The sequence below is a fragment of the Monodon monoceros genome, unplaced genomic scaffold, assembly GCF_005190385.1.
Source record: "Monodon monoceros isolate NGI ecotype Baffin Bay Population unplaced genomic scaffold, NGI_Narwhal_1 Super_Scaffold_18, whole genome shotgun sequence".
Classification (NCBI taxonomy): Eukaryota; Metazoa; Chordata; class Mammalia; order Artiodactyla; family Monodontidae; genus Monodon; species Monodon monoceros.
In genome coordinates, this window is record NW_021703774.1 from 60017136 (window position 1) to 60038543 (window position 21408).

General features: G+C 35.1%; 1 protein-coding gene across 10 annotated transcripts in view; it reads right to left on the reverse strand.

The window, feature by feature from the left end:
* POU2F1 (POU class 2 homeobox 1) overlaps positions 1–21408 on the reverse strand; it is a 186334-nt gene that overhangs the window by 89797 nt on the left and 75129 nt on the right. For 7 of the 10 annotated variants that reach the window (XR_003794286.1, XR_003794287.1, XM_029227159.1 and 4 more), the window contains exons 1-2: positions 5718–5949; positions 2431–2496 (exon numbers count right to left, since the gene is read on the reverse strand). Coding sequence is in view for 8 of the 10 variants with exons in the window: in XM_029227159.1 (XP_029082992.1) it covers positions 2431–2496; positions 5718–5745 (94 nt within the window). In the remaining 2 variants the exon portion in view is untranslated. Of the gene's footprint in view, positions 1–2430; positions 2497–5717; positions 5950–20744; positions 20848–21408 lie in introns of those variants that run through there. The other 3 variants (XM_029227157.1, XM_029227155.1, XM_029227152.1) reach the window with 2 other exon arrangements.

A 21408-nucleotide genomic window follows, 5' to 3' on the forward strand; every position in this document is an offset into this window, starting at 1 on the left:
CTGCAGTGGTAGCGCATAGTCTTAACCACTGGACCACCAGGGAAGTCCCAGTAGACTGTAATTTTACATCTAATGTATCAGACATGATACTTAGTATGCAAACTGGAACTCAAATGTATTTTTATGTTCCTAAGCTAACCAACTGACATCAGTGGGAAATGCTAAGAACACAGTGACAGACCCTTAACATTTGAGAAACTAGACATTCAAGGTTATCCTCAAGTGAATGTAAAAGCCCATAATATGGAAGTAATGTGTAATTTCATAAAGGCAACAAATGTTTCGGTCAACATACAGAAAGTGAGTCACCACGCTCCAGAGTTAGGATGACTGATCATCTCATGTTTGATCCAATTTCTCTTATTTCATTAGCAGTAATTCTTGTGAAAAAGGAATAAAGATTTTCCCTATTTGTAAAATCAACTACCACTGCTGCTGGTGGAAATAAAAAAGTCTAAGAAAGCACTAGTTTTCAGCCACAAAATCAGAGTCTTAGAGACATTAAAAAGTAAAATATCTAAATTCATAGTGCTTAGCTCTATGGTGAATGAGTCTGCCATGCAATCCATATTAAAACAGGGCAAGAAATTCATGGGACTGTTTCAGCAAGTGTTCCAGCTAGAATTTATCTTACATAGCTCTATAAATGGTTTTAGACCCAAATATATATATACAAAGCTTTGCTTAAATTTTCAGTTTTATTTTATTACAGTTCATGGGAGAAACCATATGCAGGGTGTAAATCCTAATCTTGCCTTTATTTCCTGGCTGGTTTTGTGCCTCAATTTCCTATTCCTTGAAATAATACCTAACTTGCAGGGCTGCCATAAGAACTCAAAACTCAGGTAATGCATACAGTGCTTAAGATTTTTAAAAACATGTCATCAGGGTTTTATTAAATGTGGTGCTCAATAAATGGTAGCTACTGAAACTTCTATTATAGTAATGGATTCCCAAAGAATCCGATATAGTGTTTTTTCAGTGTTCTCCAATCATTCTGAGTCTGTTTCTCTTCCCTTAGAAATACATGCCTCTTCTTTGAATCTGAATTCTTTAGGCATGGGTGTCCTGCTCACTCTCTTCTAGTGTCTTAATGGGATCAACTGCCCTATTTCTCTCTGCAAACAAGTCCCACACCTAAGCTAGATGGCCACAATACTGGCAGAGGGACTGCTGCTACAAAAAAATGCAAGGCGGAGCCCAAACAGGGGACAGAAAGGAGACTGGCTGACACTTCAGACAGAACAGAATGCTGCCCCTCCCCTTCGCGGGATGTATTTACAGCAGCCTACCCGGCTAGCCTCAGTTGGAGTAACTTGAGAGACATGTTAAATACAGCAGGAAGCCCCACTGCTCAGTTTCACATAAAGAGACAGGTATGTTTTAAAGATTAAAAGATTAACAAGTATCTCCAGGTACCAAAAAATTTTAAACGAAAGATATGTAGGCAGGAAGCTGCTGCATTGGTTCAACTCATTTACTTCAAATTAAAAGGTGTTATGGCCAGTAGGGGTGGAAAACAAAGACAGTCTCCAAGAGTGACTCTCATTTTTACTATCTCTCATAGTTAGGCATTTTAAAAATCACGAGTCAAAGAGGCAACGCTCTCTGCTAGTAAAAACCTAGTGAAACTATTACTTTCTGGGTATCCCTGCCCATAATTCCCTTCTTAAATGGTTGATAAAGATACATAGTCAAATGTCGAGTATGGGCTGGGGAGACAATCTATCCTTTACAGACTCACCTTCCTCCCATGGGGGCCTCAGTTTCCTCATTTTTATGGTATTAATTTTCTCTTGATACAGGGTTTAATCAAGTGTAAATTTTTTTAAAAAAATTATGAAATAAAAAGATGTATTAGAAACAGGTGTGTGTTTTTATCTATTCACAATACCATTACTTCAATACAATTTATACTGAATGTGGATAAGATTTCCCATTTTGATTAACACCTATAACAAGAGCAACTTTTTTGTTATAGCCATTCAACATTTTTGAATGGCTGTGTAGCTGGCACCATGCTTAACACATTTCCTTTAATACTCACAATGACTTATGAAATTTATTATCCTCATTTTATAGGTGAACAAATTAAGTCTTTTTCAAAAAGACTGGGGAAACTGCCTGAAGTCACCCAGCTTAGTAAGTGGCTAGTAAGTCATTCCCAGAACTAACTGACCCAAAGGACTAGTCTCTCAACTACTCTGTAGTTTCTCTGATATATGGCAGCAAAAGATGAAACAATCTGCAGAAGTTAGATAATCTTAAGTCAATACAATCCCAGTTCCTGCAAATATTAGCTAATATTTGACAACTCAATACTCAAATTGGTCTTTATTCACCGAATATAAGTCACAGTTAAATGGGAAGTTTCTTCTTTTAGCTCTATTACATCTAATTAAAAAGCTGGATCTGAGAAGGATCTTGTACCTGTGTTGCCATCTCCACTCTCCATAGATGGTTTACTGGTTTCTGACGGATTGTTCATTCTTGAGTCTGCAATAAATCAGAAGAGAATAGGTTTTGAAAATATTGGGGATGTGGTTAGGGAGGCAAAATTGTGGCAAAGGAAAAGGTCAAGAATATTGACTATTGTTACAGTCCTACAGTTCAAGGAGAGATGGTATCAACATTAAAACATTGCAAACTATAACAAAATTTTATCTGAAAGAAATTCAGGATTCCCTTAACTCTGAAGTGATCCACAAATAAATTGTCTTTCTAAAGAACCTTAAGATTCTGCCAAGAGAAATAACAGAAATCTAACCTGCAAAAAAAATTATAATAGAGTATAATATAAAAAAGAGGAAAAATGTTTTATAATATGAAGCATAAAGTATATTAAATAAACAAAGTTGGGGCAGGGAGGAGTAGAGAAGTACCTCACAAAGTAAAATATGTTATTCCCAAATAAAGTTTCTTTTTTCATAAGTAAAGATATTCATTAATTGTAACCTAAATAATCTACTGGTAATCTTGATTACAGACTGGACAATACCTCAACCTAACAGAATAAAATGAAAACATGTCTAAGAAAAATATCTCCATATTTACTCCCCACTCCCTGCCCCAAAACAAATTAAACATGCATCAAAGTGAGAATATATCAAATTCAAACCTCAATCATAAACCAGTACAAGAAGCTGGACTACAAGGCATAACAGATACATCTAATAACTGCAAAATTAAATCACAACCACACCCAGTTAAAAATTATACTGCCTTGATATCCTAAATGAATGCTTTCATAGTAATACATTTTCATCAAGCAATATTAAGTATCCTAGAAGATATGCAAGAGGAAAGACAAGAACAAGTCTGCTTTTCTTCTACCTCTCCTAAAGGGTAAAAGCTATACATTTAATAGGTATCTTATTCTACTTCTCCTGTGAACTCAAACTTAGCATATTTATAGTCAAAGAAGTTTACTATCAAGCAAGCTCTACCTTTTCCCTCAATGGGTTAAGAACCATTTAACTATAATTATTAGCAGAGAATATCACTTAAACTATATATTATATTCAATTTTTTGACTAAACAGCCCATTTTGTCATCTGCTTAAATGTTTAACTAGAAAATCAAAACAATCATTAGTAGTCCCAACCATGTTGTCCATGGTTACTTTATCCACATGCATAACTGATGAGAAAGATCAAGAATCCTTCTCTCATAAATTTCATTTCCAACCTGGAAGCTGTGTAATAGCTTTTAAAATAGTTTTTGAAACAAATGCTTGCCTTATGGGCTTAAGCAGTTCTATCATATATTTGTTTTGTTCTTCACATGTTCAAATGGTTCAAATTTGTATGTCTGTGGTCATAAATGAGGGTAGTTCTATAACTTCCTTCCCCCTACAGAAGAATTTAAATATCATCTGAAAGCATACTAAGGTTTGAAAGGAACAGGTGTACAGCTTAGTAAACATCAGCTTTCTGAATGACTTAACCAAAATCTTATGAAAGTCAACAAAAACCACAACAAATGTAATAGAATACACCATTAAGCATACATGCTGCTCAATGCTTCCTTTAGAATGTATTTTAAAAGAAAGTGGGAAAAAATGATGAAGCAGTTAACATTCATCAGAAGGGTAACAATGTTTTCCACATACCATAAAAACAAAGCTGTAGGCATAATTCTCAACAAGTCATGACCTGCACAACTCATATCCTGATTTCCACATCTAAAAATTAAAAATTATGTCACAGGTATTCTATGTGAATCTTCTATGCATTTTCTATCAAACTGTCAAGAGTTTAATACACATACGCAAAAATAAATAAAACCAAATCCTGATTAATTGAACAACTATGAATGTTGTACACTGGAATGGAATGGAAGAATGTTTAAATGATATTTACTGTGAACTGAAAATTACAGATATAATGTCTAATTCTAAAATATAATGCTAAAAATATTTCAGAAAGGTACTTTCCTTTCCTTTCTTGAGTTCCCAACTTAGTAGATGTAAAAGAGTAAATACAAGTAAGTTCTTTTTTTGATATGTGAAGTTTGTTTTTTCCCTCTGGGCACACTGAACTGACTGTATGAGTCTAATACACAGTCTACAGGTTGCTCTTGGATTGAATTCTTGACATCAGTTTGTTATTTTAGTCATTCACCCTTTTAATAGTGATTTTTATCATGCTGTACAAGTATTAGTACTACCCTGGGTTTAGCCCATGCCTTCCAGCTAAAAATTCAAACATTTTCAGAACTATCATTTTATTTTATCCAGAGCTACTGTGACGGTGATGGGGGGCAGCCGCAATTTTTCAAGCAGGAAAAATTACCTACAGGAAAAGAAAAATCATTTGTAGAGGTTTTAAAACTAAGATACCAGAGACCTGGAGTTCTTATCATCACCTGGAGAGGTGACCAGAGTAACCCAAAGAGGTTTCAACAATTTTGCATACAAACAGAAAAAACTCAACACAAAATATGGCCACCATGGTCACAGTAAGTCTAAAAAACAAAGTGCCTCAATCTATTTGAAATCTTAATCACCAAAGAGAGTTTATATATTCAAGCCACACATCCCCCTCCCCAAATCTTGTTGTTCTAAAGGAAAAACTCTAAAAACAGGCTTTCCAACACTTAAAAATTATTTCCTGAAGAACAGAAGTTGATTTTTTTTTAAATAAAAAAGGCTAGTATTAGCCAAAATTTGAAAACAGTTAACAGTTTCTAAAATCTGGAAATTGATCAACAGTCCTATTGCAGTAACCATTCCAATTACCTTCTGCATTAGCATTTATGGGAACAACTATGCACTATGGCTCCATCTTACTTTTCACTAGGCATTTTTTATAGAAGACATTCACATTCGGTATGCAAAACTTTTTAAATTAATATGTACATATTATTTAGGTACACTTTATACCTTGTTTCAGATTTAGACTGTTTTTAGAACTACATGAAATGCTCTCAATAGAAATTTCCAAAAAGCAAAAATGTCCTCCATTCCAGTTGAACTCTAAATCCACACTATTTACTGAAAATATCCTCTGAACCAGAAGAGCTAGCGGTAGGGAGGGACCTACTGCAAATTCAAGCAGGCTTGTGCTTTGCAAATGCTTTCCTCCTTCCCAGCTCAATCCACTTCTGCCCCCTCCCCCGAGTTGGTTGCATATGCGATTAAGCATTTATGCATAGTCAACTCCACACATGCTATTTCCATATTAAAGCTTATAAGAAAGAACCGTGCTGGTACCCACCTAGAACATAGTCACTGCAGTCCAGCATTGCTGTGAAATCTTCTAGAGGTTCAGACAGTCCAAAGCAAGGAAGAAACAGGTAGCGGTTTGGGGTAGGGGAAAGAAGGTACTATTATTTCTAACAAATCTACACTATATTCTTAAAAGAACAAGGGTGGGAGGTGGAAAGTGGATTGGGGGAGAAGCGAAATACAACTTCAGTTACACCATAGCAATCTTCAACTGAATAAGGAAACTTCAGTTGCTCACAGGAGTTTTAGCCTCTCCTACCAGCTAGGACTGACATTGTCAAGGCAACTGAAGCATGAAAAGTTCCTCTTTTTGTAATAAAATAGAAACAAAGATTGCAGCTGGCAGTTTCCATAATGAAGCTTTATCAGTATGCGCGTGATTAGGGCCTTATGCAAATCTCTCCTCGTTAGCACAGCAGCCAGTACTTTGAAGTCCACGAACAATTCATTTACAGAATACACTGAAAGCACTCCCGGCATAATTTAAATCATTGCATAAATATTTATCAGTCCATTTGCATATTAATTGGCAGTGCATGAAGGGAAAAATTATCTCCTGAGCGCCAGCATAATAATTAGGAGGATAAAATGAGATTTCTTCCAATGGCCTGGCTTCTTGGACCTAACTTGAGATAGTACCGGGGGAGAAGGGAGGGACAGGAGACAGAGTTCTGTTAAAATGCCACTGAAATGACACGTACAAATTAGAAACAACTCTACAGACTTAAGCACCTTTAATCTTATTCCTGCTGGCAACAATGACTTCAGTAATAAGGGGATTTGCAAAAAGCTTTCTACACAATCCAAATAATCCCAAGGAAACAATCAGCAAGGTAGAAGCAGAACACAGGGCTGTCAAGATGGTGCTAGCCTACTGATAGAGAATTTTCCGAATATTAACATACACTGTCAGGTGAAAGTCCTACTTTAAAACGAGGCACCAGTATAAATCCGGAAGCAGTGTAGGATCTATAAAATTATCTTCCAGAGTATGAAAATTCATTATCTACAAATCCTTTTATACTACCAAATTAACCAAATAGATTAGTTGAACGCCACATATCATACAATATTCTTCCCCCATCAGAATCAATCTAAAGTGTACGACAGTCTGTTATTTACAATATCAATCATCAAAAAATGGGTCATGTAAATTGTAGAATTAGTATTTTCAAGTAAATTTCACTTAATGTATATGAATCTATAGACTTAGAATACTTACAAAAGAATATATTTATTTAAAGTGAATTTACAAGGTGAAACATCAACCCCAAATTTTTTAGGCATTACCATATGACAACATTCCAATGTTATCATCATAGACAATTCAGGAGATTTGTAAAAACCCATGAAATAGGCATTATTACCCCCCTTTTAAAATAAGGAAACTGAGGCACAGAGAGCTGAAGTAGTTTATCTAATGTCACACTAATAATCTGGAGTCAGGATTTAAAACCAGATTTTGCTGACATTAAAATTTGAGCTCTTGGCTACTATTATACCTATGGACAAGTTATACATTTAAGGAACTGGTAGGCATGGGGGGCTTGAATCAAGCAGCAGACTAAAATAGCTTACTTTCAGTGTAGTAAGGAAGCCAATAATTGGTGACAACAATTCTGTGTTTAAAAGTCAAGGGTAGGGCTGCCCTGGTGGCGCAGTGGTTGAGAGTCCGCCTGCTCATGGAGGGGACGTGGGTTCGTGCCTCAGTCCGGGAGGAGCCCACGTGCCGCGGAGCGGCTGGGCCCGTGAGCCATGGCCGCTGAGCCTGCGCGTCCGGAGCCTGTGCTCCGCGGCGGGAGAGGCCTCAACAGTGAGAGGCCCACGTACCGCAAAAAAAAAAAAAAAAAAAAAAGTCAAGGGTATATGGATACACAGAAGAGTGCACTAGACTTGAGGCGAGTTCTCAAGGGTATTATTCCATTAACAATTGCTTTTATTTAGAACTAATCTTCAAGGATGCCAAGTGTCTGATTTTTTAAAATATGTATGTACCTTTTCCCAACATTAAGGATGAAATTAAATTCAACATGCATATGAGGAAATGAAAGACAACGTTTCTATAAGGGACCTTCGAAAGATTTCCCTGCAAGTCAATAACTTTGCTAGGAACAGAACCAAAAACCTTTCTTAACTTTTAGATCAGCACTCTATTTATACTGCTAGTTTTTCTATGTTTTACAGAACCACAAAATCCATAAAAGGAGAGGGTTTGGGGGAGAAATTTAACAATGACGCGTAGTACCCATGAGACTTTCCCTCTTTGAACCTTCCTTTTCTCATCTGTAAAATGATACTATCTTTTTCATGAGGTTGCTGTGAGGATAAATGTGCTTGTGCTTCTCAGACTAGACCCTGGACTGGAGCATGAGGTAGTTGTGCCAGGGAAGACATCAAGACACGATAAACATGGTGCATCCTTTAAGAACATTGATTTTATTCAATAATGAATCATAATACTTTTTAGTAAAACAATCAAGAATATATTATGGAACAGAATACAAAATTCAAAAGAGTTTTTTAAGGTAGAATGTATTGGATTATACAACTTCTACTTGGTGGGAAAATATGAGAAGAAATGATGAATGTGAATAAATGTTTCTTTCCTTCCTCTTTTGCCTTCATCAAATTTTACATTTATTGCCTGTATTTATCATAGAATCTCTCTGCATCTCACCATCTACCTTTTCGTACTGCATGCAGTTAAAACCTCTAAACTACCTTTCTTATGCCAGTTAGGTCTTTCATACATTAGTTAAGGATGACTTATAGCGACAGCCAGACAATCACTGCCAACAAAGGAGTATTTGCTGGAAGGTACCTTGCAGGGCAGGATTTCAGCAGTATAATAATCCTCCTCCCCCTCAGGCCAAGAGTCCCACAGGGTCTCTGCACAGCAGGCCTATAGCTCACTAACTCACACAGGTTACTATGCAAAGTGGGACCTCCTTCCCCTCTGCTGCACAACTCACTATCTTCACTGCAGGAAGAGGGAGAGGGGCAAAAGAAGGAGGCAGCACTGAGATGCAGCTATCCAAAGTGACAGGAAGCCTCACCTTACCCAGGCAGCTGACTCGGTCACAATGGTGGGGGTGAGAAAACTCCCCTCCTGCCACTCTTGATCTAGGTACTTTGTGCATTCTAGAAGTCAGGCTTAAATACTAGAAGGTTGTCCAGGCCTTCTACAGTTGGACTGGGAGAGGGATGGCCACCATTTCTCCTCTACAGTCCCTTAACCGTGGAACAGCTGATCTGAAAGAGGGAAAGAGCTTTTCCCACAAAGTCTCAAATGTTCACCTCATTTGGTCCTCTGTCTGAAATATCAGATTAAAACTTAACCTAAAAAGAATACCCTCTTTAAAAAGGAAAACCATTTCTGGGAAGTTTGTAGGATTGTTATTCACACTTGAGCATGAATTAATCCAATTAAATTGCTTTCCTTTAAGACCTAGTTTAGGAGTTGATTAGTGAGGTAATGGTTGTTTCCATTGGAAAACAGGCCAATAAACTTTTTTTAAAAAGAAATTTACTTTTTCTTGAAGTATGGTTGATTTACAGTGTTTCAGATGTACAGCAAAGTGATTCAGATATATATATATATCTTTCTCAGATTCTTTCCCATTAAAGGTTATTACAAGATATTGATTATAGTTCCCTGTGCTATACAGTACATCCTTGATTTTTACCTATTTTATACATAGTACTGTGTATATGCCAACCCCAAATTTCCAATTTATCTCCCTCGCCCATCTCCCTTGGTGACCATAAGTTTGTTTTCTATGTCTGTGAGTCTATTTTTGTTTTGTAAATAAGTTCATCTATAGAATTTTTTAAGTTTCCACATATAAATGATATATGATATTTGTCTTTCTCTGTCTGATTTACTTTACTTAATATGATAATCTCTAGGTCCATCCATGTTGCTACAGATGGCATTATTTCATTCTTTTTAATGGCTGAGTAATGTCCACTGTGTATATATATCCCATCTTCTTTATCTATTCATCTGCTGATGGACACTTAGGTTGCTTCCAGGTCTTGGCTACTGTAAACAGTGCTGCTATGAACATTGAGGTGCATGTACCTTTTTGAGTTAAGAGTTTTCTTGGGATATATGCCCAGGAATGGGACTGCAGGATCATATGGTAACCCTATTTTTAGTTTTGAAAGGAATCTCCATACTTTTCCCCATAATGGCTACACCAATTTACACTCCCACCAACAGTGTAGGAGGGTTCCTTTTTCTCCATACCCTCTCCAGCATTTATTATTTGTAGACTTATTACTGATGGCCATTTTGACTGGCATATGTGAATGATGCCCCCTAAGGCTGCAATACAGGGATTTCAGTGGTTAAAACAACAGCAACAACAACAAAAAAAACCCCAAAATGGAATGTCTACCATTTACTAAAAATTTAGATGGGCAAATACCAAGAAAGAATTTACTTTATCAATTTGGCTATTAAGCACTGCCAAATAACTAGAGATCTGAAGGATAATCTTATTTCACAAAAAGTAAACTGAGGCCTAGAGAATGACTCTTAGGTGACACAGCTATTAAGTAGCGGAGAAAGTGGGGGTGAAGGGTATATAATACGGAAGTATGACAGGAAAATAAGTACAATAAAATATGCTGAAACTCTTACCACATGACACAGAGATCTGTAGTTGCTGGTCAATTAAAAAGGTCAACTTAAATATAAAACCATTTATACATACCTTAAACATTTCATTTTACCACAAAGCACAAAACTATACATTCATTCACCAACCTTTTGATGTTGGACTAAAGCCTTTGCTTTAAGTTTGGATCCACTAATTTGAATTTCCTCTTCTTTCTGGGATAAATCATGCCCTTAATACACACTCTAATATTTCCAGTTTCAATTTCTTTAGCTTTGTTTTTCAAGCTTATCACATTTTCACATTTTATGTATGTGTATAAAATAAATATTAAAAACTCAAGAAAAATTTCATGAAACAATGCTCCTTCCTAGGTGTAATGTACTGATATGTTCTAATACATTTCTTCTTTTTTTTTAAATTGATTTAAACCTAAGTTGATTTCATGACCCATGGACTGAAAAACTGCTTTAAAAGACACGCGAAGCAATCTGAGTACAGAATCTTTTTCCTTCTTACTTTTTTTCTTTAAAGAATAATTTATCCCTGATATTTTACAGCTCCCTTGTTCTCATCTAATTCAGCAGTATTTTTTTTTTACTTATTACCCTTTATCAGATCTTTTCAAAGCATTCAACTTAAGTTTTCACAGAAACATCACTTCTCTTTCCCTTGATTTATATAATAATTATTTAAATTGTGTGATTAAAATAAGTATAAACCAGCATGAAAAGGCTTGAGAGCACAAACGTGTAAATGACTCCTGATACCCATACAGCTTCAGCAGCAGCAGCAGATATGCACAGACATACTAAGGAGTAAGCATTCAGCATGCTGTCGGGGAATCATCAGTATGTTTCAAGCAAGAATTCTCAGGGCATCAGTTAATTGGATCAGTCATTTAAGAGGTGGTTTGTTAAGGAAGCTACCACACTAGAAAGCAGCTAGTATTAAGCGGCTCATGCTCTGGTGTCTTCCGTAACCTGTGCTATCTTATTTTTCTACAGCCATGCCATAGCTCATTTACTGCTCAGTCCAACACTCCGGCATCTTTTCAGTAAACATAGCAACATCACAAAATCCAATCCTGAATTGCTTAGCTGTAAAAGCTTAAATCTTGTGTAGCTTTACTAAAGTTTTACCATTACACTAAATTTTTCTGTCTAGTCTATCTTACCATCCTGTTTCTTTACTTCTATAACTGTCTTTTATTTGTTCTAATGTAAAGAGTTTTGCAAAGTCATTTATTTCATGTATGAACACATTCAACAAGTATTTTACTAAGTGCTGCCAGACACCAGGATAGGAATTGGGTCTACAACGCTGAGCCACAGAATGCTTACAATTCAATAGTAAGCAATCATCTAAATACAGAATTACAAAGTGTGAAAATTCCATGGAAGATCAGGTGACAACATGGCTTTAACACAGGCCTATTATTTGTCTTGACATACTTGGCTACTATTAGAGTTCTCTAACTTCAAGAAATGGAATGTGACTTTTTCTCTGATTCCATTTACTAAATCCATGAAAAACAGGCTTTGTTTTATTTAAAACCACATGCTGCTTTGTTTATTGTCATTCATCCTTTGAACTATTTTGTTTCACTTCTGATATTGGTAATTTGCGACTTCTCTCTTTCTATCTCTCTCTTACTCCCAGGTTTCATAAATTTGTGTGAAAATACAGGTAACAAGTATCCCAAAGTTCTACATGAGATACAAAATCTAAAGATATACTCCTTCACTAAACTAATTAAAATGTTCTTCAGACTAATCGGATGTTACTAATATCTCTTACCATTAACAGTACAGTGGCAGTCATTCCATAAATATTTACTAACTCTTAAACTGTCTGAAATACCGTTCCCTCCCTATATCAACTAGTGAAAAGTCTATCTATGCTATAAAGACAGGCTCAAAAGTTATGACCACAGATCTTCATTCCCCTCACTGTCAAGTAACTATCTGTTTCCCTGAAATCATATAGCAATGATAATATCCCTCTCTTTTGTTTTTAACTTTGAAATAGTTAGAAATTCACAGGAATTTATAGAGACAGGTCTCATGTACTCTTCATCCAGTTTCCCCCACTGGTTACTACATCTTATATAACTAACAGTACCGTACAACTAACAGTACAAATCCAGGAAACTGGTATAGAGCATATGTAAAGTTCTATGTTATTTTACTGTCACGTGTGTAGATTCATGTAACCACCACTGCAATCAAAATACAGAACTATTTTTTCACAAAGAATTCCCTGCTGCTACCCCACTATAGGCATGATCCACTCCTCTCCCTCTGGCTATTCCTAGTCCTTGACAATCACTCATCTGCCATCCATTTTTCTAATTTTGTCATTTTGGGATTATACAAATGGAATCATACAGTATATGACCATTTGAAGTTGGCATTTTTTACTCACCATAATGCCCTTAAGACCCACCCAAGTTATTCTGTGTATCAACAGTTTATTCCTTTTCATTGCTGAACAGAGTAGTGCATGGTATGGATGTACCATAGTTTGTCTAACCATTCACCAATTAAGGGACTTTTTCGTTGCTTCCAGTTTGGGGTCATTACAAATAAAGCTGCTATAAACATTCATACATGGCATGTACATAGGATCACAAGCTCCACCCTGGGAGGAAGTATTTGCAAAAGACATATCTGACTCTCATCTATAATATACAAAGCACATTCATGTACATATTTTTATGTGGACATAATTTTTTTTCCTCTGGGATAAATGCACAGAAGTGAGATTGCTTGGTCATATGACAAGTATATACTTAGTTTTAAAGAAAATTCCAAATATTTTCCAGAATGGCTGTACCATTTGACATTCTCAAAACAATGTATGAGAAATCCAGTTTTTCTAAATCTACACCAGAATTTGGTAGTGTCATAACCTTTTATTTTAGCTGTTTTAATAGGTATGCAGCGATATGTCATGGCGGTCTTAATCTGCATTTCCTCAATGGCTTATGGACCATCTTTTTATATGCTTATTTACCATTCATATATCCTCTTCAGTGACATGTCTATTCTTTCTTGAATTTTTTTAGAATGCAAAAATCTCTCTTTTTTTTTGGCTGCACCATGTGGCTTGTGGGATTTTAGTTCCCAGACCAGGAATTGAACCCAGGCCCTCGGCAGTGAGAGCATGGAGTCCTAACCACTGGACCGCCAGGGAATTCCCCCCAAATCTCTATTTTCTAATGGATTGCTTTTTTTTGGGTTCAGTTTTGAGAGTTCTTCATACACGGTAGATAATAATCTTTTATCAGATATGTGCTTTGCAAATGTTTTTCCTCACTGTGGAGCTTGACTCTTCATCCTTTCAGCAGAGTTTTGCACACAGAAAAACTTTTTAATTTGGATAAATTTTTCAATTTATTTTTCAGTTTATCAATTTTTTTTCTTTTATGGACTGTGCTCCTGGTGTCATGATTAAGCACTTTTCACCAAGCCCTACATCCTGAAAATTTTCTTCTGTTTTTATCCTAGTGTGAGGTTTAGGTTAAAGGTTCTTCCCCCACCCCTCCCCAAATCATTTGTCAAAAAGACTATTCTTCCTCCACTGAATTGCTTTTGTACTTTAGTCACAAATCTATTGGCTGTACTTGTGTGGATATTTCTGGGTTTTCTATTCTATTCCATTGATCAATGTGTCAATGCCTCTACGGATCAAGCCCTGAGGTTTGATTCCTACAGCTATATAAAAAGTCTTAAAATTAAAGACTGTTTCTTCCCACTTTATTTTTCTTTTTCAAAGTTTTCTTAGCTATTCTAATTAGCCTGCATTCCTGTATTAATTTGAGAATAATCTTATCTATTAAAATCTTAACAGAATTAACAGATAGATGCTACTATATATAAAACAGATAAGGAACAAGGACAATATCTTGTAATAAACTATAATGGAAAAGAATCTAAAAAAGAATACATATATATATATATGCTTTTCAGCATATATATATATATATATATATATATATATATATGTATCTCATTTTGCTGTACACCCAAAACTAACAACATTGTACATCAGAATTTCAATCAAAAAAACAAAAATAAAAGAATCTTAGGGGCATTTTGAGAGGAACTGCATTAAACCTGTATATCAATTGGGGAAGAATTTATCTTTCCTATGTTGAATCTCCTAATCCATGAACACAGTACATCTCTCCATTTCCCTATATCTTCCTTGATTTCTCCCATCAGCATTTTGTAGTTTTCAGCATAAAAGTCCTGAACATGTTCTGCTGGATTTAAAATTAAGTATTTTTTTTTTTAGTCATTCTTTTAGGGTAAGGCTGCTAGAAACAAATTCTCTTTGTTTTCCTCTATCTAAGAATGTCTTGATTTCTCCTTCATTCCTGATGAATATTTTTCCCAGATATAGAATGTGAGGTTTTGAGCTCTTTCTGTACTTGAAAAATGTTACCCTGCTGTCTCCCAGCCTCCATGGTTTCTGATAAGAAATCCATTATCATTGGAATGTTTTTTCCCCATACATAAGGTGTTATTTCTCTCTATTTTCAAGATTTTTCCTTTGTCTTTAAGTTTACGTAAGTTTTATGATGTGTCTTACAGATTTCTTCAGGTTTATCTTGTTTGGAATTTGCTCAGCTTCTTGGATGTGTAGGTTTATGTCTTCTGCCAAGTTTGGCAAGTTTTCATCCATTATTTCAAGTACTTCTTGGCCCTGCCTGCTTTCCCCTCTCCTTCTCTTACTCTAGTTGTAGTCTTTTTTTTGTCATAATCCTATAGGTACTTGAGGCTCTGTTCATTTATTTGTTCTATTTCTCCTTCTTGTTCAGATTGGGTAATTTCTACTGTTCTAGCTTACAGATCACTCTGTCCCCTCCATTCTGCTGTAAGCCTACCCAGTGAGTTTTTTATTTCAGTTACTATGGTTTTCAATTCTAAAATTTCCATTTAGTTCTTTTTTTTAAAATATAAATTTATTTATTTATTTTTTGGCTGTGTTGGGTCTTGATTGCTGTCCGCGGGCTTTCTCTGGTTGAGGCGAGCAGTGGCTACTCTTCCTTGCGGTGCATGGGCTTCTCATTGGGCAGCTTCTCTTGTTGCGGGCTCTAGGATGCATGGGCTTCAGTAGTTGTGGCTCACGGGCTCTAGAGCGCAGGCTCAGTAGTTGTGGTGTGCGGGCTTAGCTGCTCTGTGGCATGTGGGATCTTCCCAGACCAGGGATCAAACCTGTGTCCCCTGCATTGGCAGGTAGATTCTTAACCACTGCGCCACCAAGGAAGTCCCTCCGTTTAGTTCTTTATATTTTCTGTTTCTTTAACAAGGCTTTCTGCTTTTTCACTGAGACTTTATATTTTATTTTTTATTTCTCTCCTCTTACTGTTTTGGTGAAGAAATTACTAGTGGAAGTGCTTTAAAAAATTATGGGAATATGTGAAAAAGAAACAGAAACCAGCCTGAAACGTCTCCCATGGACAGACTTTTGGACAATTTGAACAAAGTAAATAAAAATAATAATGAATTATAACCATTACTCATAGGAATTCATGAGTCCATGCTGATATAAATAAATAAACAGGGAGAAGAGAACGTTCTTCCTTACAGTATAATGTCAAGAAAATTAACATTTGGAAACCATCATAGCAGTAAGTTCAGTCAAGAAACAACCGATACTAAGTCTAGAGGGCAAAAATTTAATGACAAAAATTTACAGTTTGCCCACAAAATATATATTAATTACAAAGGGAAGAAGTGTAACTTGCAGTAAATAAGCTTGGTAAACACCACCTTAATCGAGTGATCAAAGTTAATATCACTAGTCAGGGGATAAATCAAAATTGTGCAACCCCCCCACCAAAAAAAATGAGAACACAACTTCACTTCTGTGATATTCCTGCCACAGACACATAACCTGAGGAAGTATCACATAAGTCCCAGTTCAAACACATTCCACAAAATGTATTCTTCCAAAGTGTCACAGTGCTGAAAATCAAGGAAAGACTAAGAAGAATACTAAAGAGACAACATGACAACTAAATGCAATGCATGATCCTGGATTGGATTCTTTTGCTATGAAGGGCATTTCTGAGACAACTAGAAAAATTTGGATATGGTCTATGGCTTAGTTGATAGTAATGTATTATTGTAAATTTCTTGAGTTTATGTTTGTATCATGACTATGTAGAAGAATGTCCTTATTTGTAGGAATTATACACTGAAGTATTTGGAAGTGATGGACCATCAAGTCTGAGACCTACTCTCAAAAGGTTCAGGGAAAAAGTTACTTGTATTATTTTGCAACTTTTCTAAAAGTCTAAAATAATTTTAAAAGAAAAAGAAAGATTTAGCAAAGAAAAAAGGGAAAACGAAAAGAGATCAACAAACTACCATACACAGTTTTATTATCCTAGTGGAGTCTTGCTCTCCCCACTCCTCAGAAATTTCTGATCACAAGATGTGTATTAACACTGGCAACACTAATTCTTACAGAATTGTGAAACGTATAGATAACCTAGCATGAGAGTGCACTTGAAACAAATTAAACAGTATTCTGATGGACATCTCAAAATATGAAGGAGTCTACATTCTAAAGCTCTACATTGAATTAATGGAAGTTCAGTAAAATTTATACTCAGATCTAAGCACTGAGTATTGAACAACTTTCCACAGTTGGTGTCGTATCACTTATTTATTATCCAAAGAAAGAAAAAGAGCTTGAAATCCATTACAACCAAAAACTCTATTAAATATTTTAGAAACTCAGTTAATTTTAAATAAAATCTACCCAGGCATAAGAAAGTATTAGAAAATGAATTTTAAATGTGGTGTCATAGATATATTGTCATGTTCTTTTAAAACTATTTTAGTGGCACTACAATGTGTTATGTCTAAACTTCCCACTTAGGAGACCCTGAGCAAAGGACATCACATCTGTTATGGGTTGAACTGTGTCTCGCCCAAGATGTTAAAGGCGAATACCCAGGATCTGTGAATGTGACCTTATTTGGAAATAGGGTCTTTGGAGATGATCAAGTTAAGATGAGGTCATTAGGATGAGCCCCAGTCCAATACTATTGCTGTCCTTACAAAAAAGGAAAATTTGAACACAGAGACAGATACATACAGAGGGCAGACAAGAAGAGAGGCATGGTACAGATTCTCCTTCACAACCTTTAGAAGGAACCAACATTGCCAACACCTTAATCTTGAATTTTTAGCCTCCAGAACTATGAAACAATAAATTGCTGTTGTTTAAGCCACCTGGTTTGTGGTACTTCCTAGTATCCCTAGGAAACTTAACACAACATTTGAACCTTAATTCTCTCATTTGAAAAATGGGAATGATTATGCTGTCTCCCAAGACTGTTCTTAAAATTAAAATAAGAATATTAGTTATTTTGAAAATAATCAGGAATTATAAAAATGATAGCTGTATTATTCTAATATCTTGATAAATATTCAATAAATACTACTCAAGATTTTTCTCCTGTTATAACAAGAAATTTTAAGTGATGCTTTTGAATATTTCCATGTTTTTTAACTGACTTTTAATCCATAGGCCAGAAAATTATCTTTACTGTACATGGTAAGAACAGTTTTATTAATGTTTGAATTAGCTGAACATGGCTGAAGTAGAATTTGGTTTCCTTTTTCTTCTTTTTTCTCATGTTTTAATCTTTAAATAACATTTCTTAAGAAGTATGAGTTTTCTCTTTTGAAAACTTTTTGAAAACTTTTTTAAAAACATTTTTTTTTGCAATATGATTGACATACAAAAAGCCATACATATTTAATGTATACAACTTTAATGTATACAAACTAGATAAGTTTGGAGATATATATACATCTGTGAGACTACAACTAAAGCCATAAACTTATTCATCACCTTTAAAAGTTTCCTTTGTGTCCCCCGCCCCGTTTTTTAGTTAAAAAATTTTTTGTGTGGGGCAAGAGCAAGTAACTAAGATCTACCCTCTTAGCAAATTTTAAAATATATAATACAGTACTGTTAACTAACTATAGTCTTCTGAAAACTTAAAATCTAACTACCCGCCCCCCGCCCCAAGAAAGAAAACCCACTAATGCCCCTCTGGCCACATAAGCACTATACAGCAATCCCAGGCAGTTGTGATTCAGAGCACTGGAAACAATCAACAGCACTGGGATGGCCAAAAGTGGAGGACAAAAGAATATGAAGGGTTTAACAAGTTGACCATCCAAAAAAAACCAAGACATAGATTTGTGCATAATGCTTTTTTCTCTTTGCTCTACTTCCTGTACCGCTGTACTTTTCCATATATTAAAAATGAAAGCATGCATGTGGATGTGTATAGCATATGCCCAACAGAGTAGGAATTCAATTAATGTTTGCTGCCCCAGCCCTACTTCACCTCCTTCCCTTCTACTCAGAGGATGATGAGTAGTTTCAAGTAATACTTAGGGTAGTTAATAACTTTGTAATCTCATCATAATGTCACTGTATCAATAAATTTCATACCAGCTTCACAAGCTCCAGTTAGTTAGAATTTAACTAAAAAAATAATAAAATTTGTCAATGTATCTCACCTTTTATAAAGCTCTAACACATGACCATCTAGAATAGAAAGGTACCAGAAAATCTACTTTACATTATTTCTCATTTTGAATAGTAGAGATTAAAATGCAAATAAATTACAATTCTTTGGTATAAGATCTCCACATTACCAGGAATAAAACAGTTATGTGACATGGGCTACTACAAAATGTACTTTTTTATATCTCACTGTCTACATTCTGTGCACCCCCACCCTCTTTTGGCCAGGCAGGTCGTGGTGGTAATTTAATGAAAGATTCCTGGGGAAAGGTGAATTTCAAGGGATAAATCAGGTTTTAAGGCAAAGATTCTCCTGGTTTGGGCAAACTCACGTACTCAAGGTATTTTACTAAAGAAGAGGAATTTTCTTTATACTTCCATCATTACATCTTCATTTAAGATAATCAGCTTTTGTTTATCCCAAAGCCAACCAGACACTTGAAATGTCTTAATTTCTGACTAATACTCTTTGCTATAACATCAAATTTTTTTCATTAAGGGTGTCAACTAATTTTGAAAGGTCTGTTTTAAAAATATTTTAGGAAAATAATCATTGTTTGATGATCAACTATAATAAGTAAAAACACTGGAGAGACAAATGTTCAGTCTCATTAAATATACCTCTGGACTTGCTCAAAGTAGTTTAGTTTAAACATGTATTTATAATATACAAATATTATATATTTTTCGAGGAGGTATAAAACTTACACCTTGAAATTACATTATAAAATAGCTAATATGATTTCTATAGGTAAAATCATTACAGAGGAAGACACGGTTTTATGGTTTCTCTACACTACCTCACTATGTCTCTAAAGTGCTCAGATTTTTGAATGGGTGAATTAAGAGAGGAAATAATTCCATAATTAGTATCAGTAAACAAGGGATAGGTTGGATTTACGATTAACTTTTTATTCCAAAAATAAACAGACTTCATAGTTTAGTAATAGGCTTTGACATCAGAGAAAACTGTGTTTAAACTCCAGTTCTAGAATTCTAAAATTCTAAACTATATGACCCTTCCTAAGCCTCAGTTTCCTCATCTGTAAAACAGGTGCAACCATACTCCCAAGGGTTCTCCTCAGATTTGAACAAAATGTATCCAAAAGCTTCAATGGCCCCTAGTAGTTAATTAGTGGTTGTTAATATTATTGTTAATAGATAAAATATTTTACGTAGAATAAATAAAACCATTTCTTCTTTGCTGTTGCTACAGTAACATATTCAGTTACACAAAAGGAAAATCCATATGAAATGTCACTGTGGTTTATTCCCTTAGGCATGTTAATTTATATTTAAGGTACTTAAAAAAATGAGAATTTTTAAAAGGCATGAGACTAGGAGTCTAGATTCTGATCTCAGCTCTACACTGGCTAAGGAAGCACTGAACTTCCTTAAACAAGTTACTTCATCATTGGTAAAATGTAGGTTATAATATTTTGATTATAGATTAATTTTATAAAACTATTATTTACAAAGAACTTCTATTAAACTACCACATAGGGATTATTGCTAATGTTATATTATCACGATAAAGATGATACTTAACATTTACCCTATTTGCATTAATTTCACAACTTTTTCAAAAGAAACCAGAGCCTAATCTAAGTATTAGGGCAATCCTAAACTATTTTCCATTGAGGGCTAGGGTACAGGCATTCTAAGCATAACTCAATTATATCAATAAATATCAAACAAATTTCAGAGTTAAAAATGAAATATATATATTTTAGTCATTCCACAAAATTAAAGGCAATCATCATAACACCTGGATTTATCAGAGGCCACTAAATTAATAGCTTTTATTAGCAGAAAATATTTACCAGGTATAGAAAGACTGCATTCTTTCTTTGAATTGATTCATTGAAAACTGAGAGTAGTTTGGTAATTAAAAAGTCAGGAAAGCTCTTCTTACTTTTCCAGTCTATGAATACAAAAAGAGAAAAAGGCAAGACTGAGTAAGTCGTATAAAATAACCTAACACTTTAAGTGGGAACAATTACAAACAGTGGAGAACGCTGGATTACCCATCAAGGTATGGTTAGCTGCCTAAACATAAAGTGATTAGAAGCAGGCAGCTCTCTTTTGCCTACTTCCTCATCTACAAAATGGAGTTACTAGCACTTGCCCTTACTTCAGAAACATGGAGGTAAATCAGAAAGTTCTTGGAACATGTATTATAAGGGGGTGGTCTTTCATGAAGCTAGATAAAAAAGCCTACTTAGTATTTTCTTTAAAGGGTATATTTCATTAACTTAACAAAAGACCCCCAAATCCAACACTAACCTCCCTCCAAATTCACAAGTATCTATTTCAACTGGCTACACCCACACACATAGATGATAGACATAAATGAATATAGATTGCTATCACTGTATTCTGGAAAAAGGTGCAAGATTACATTTTGTCTTTGAAAAATGAGAAAGATCAATACTTGGCACACACAGGTGTGTAAATTTACCATCACTGGTTGACCATCACATTCTT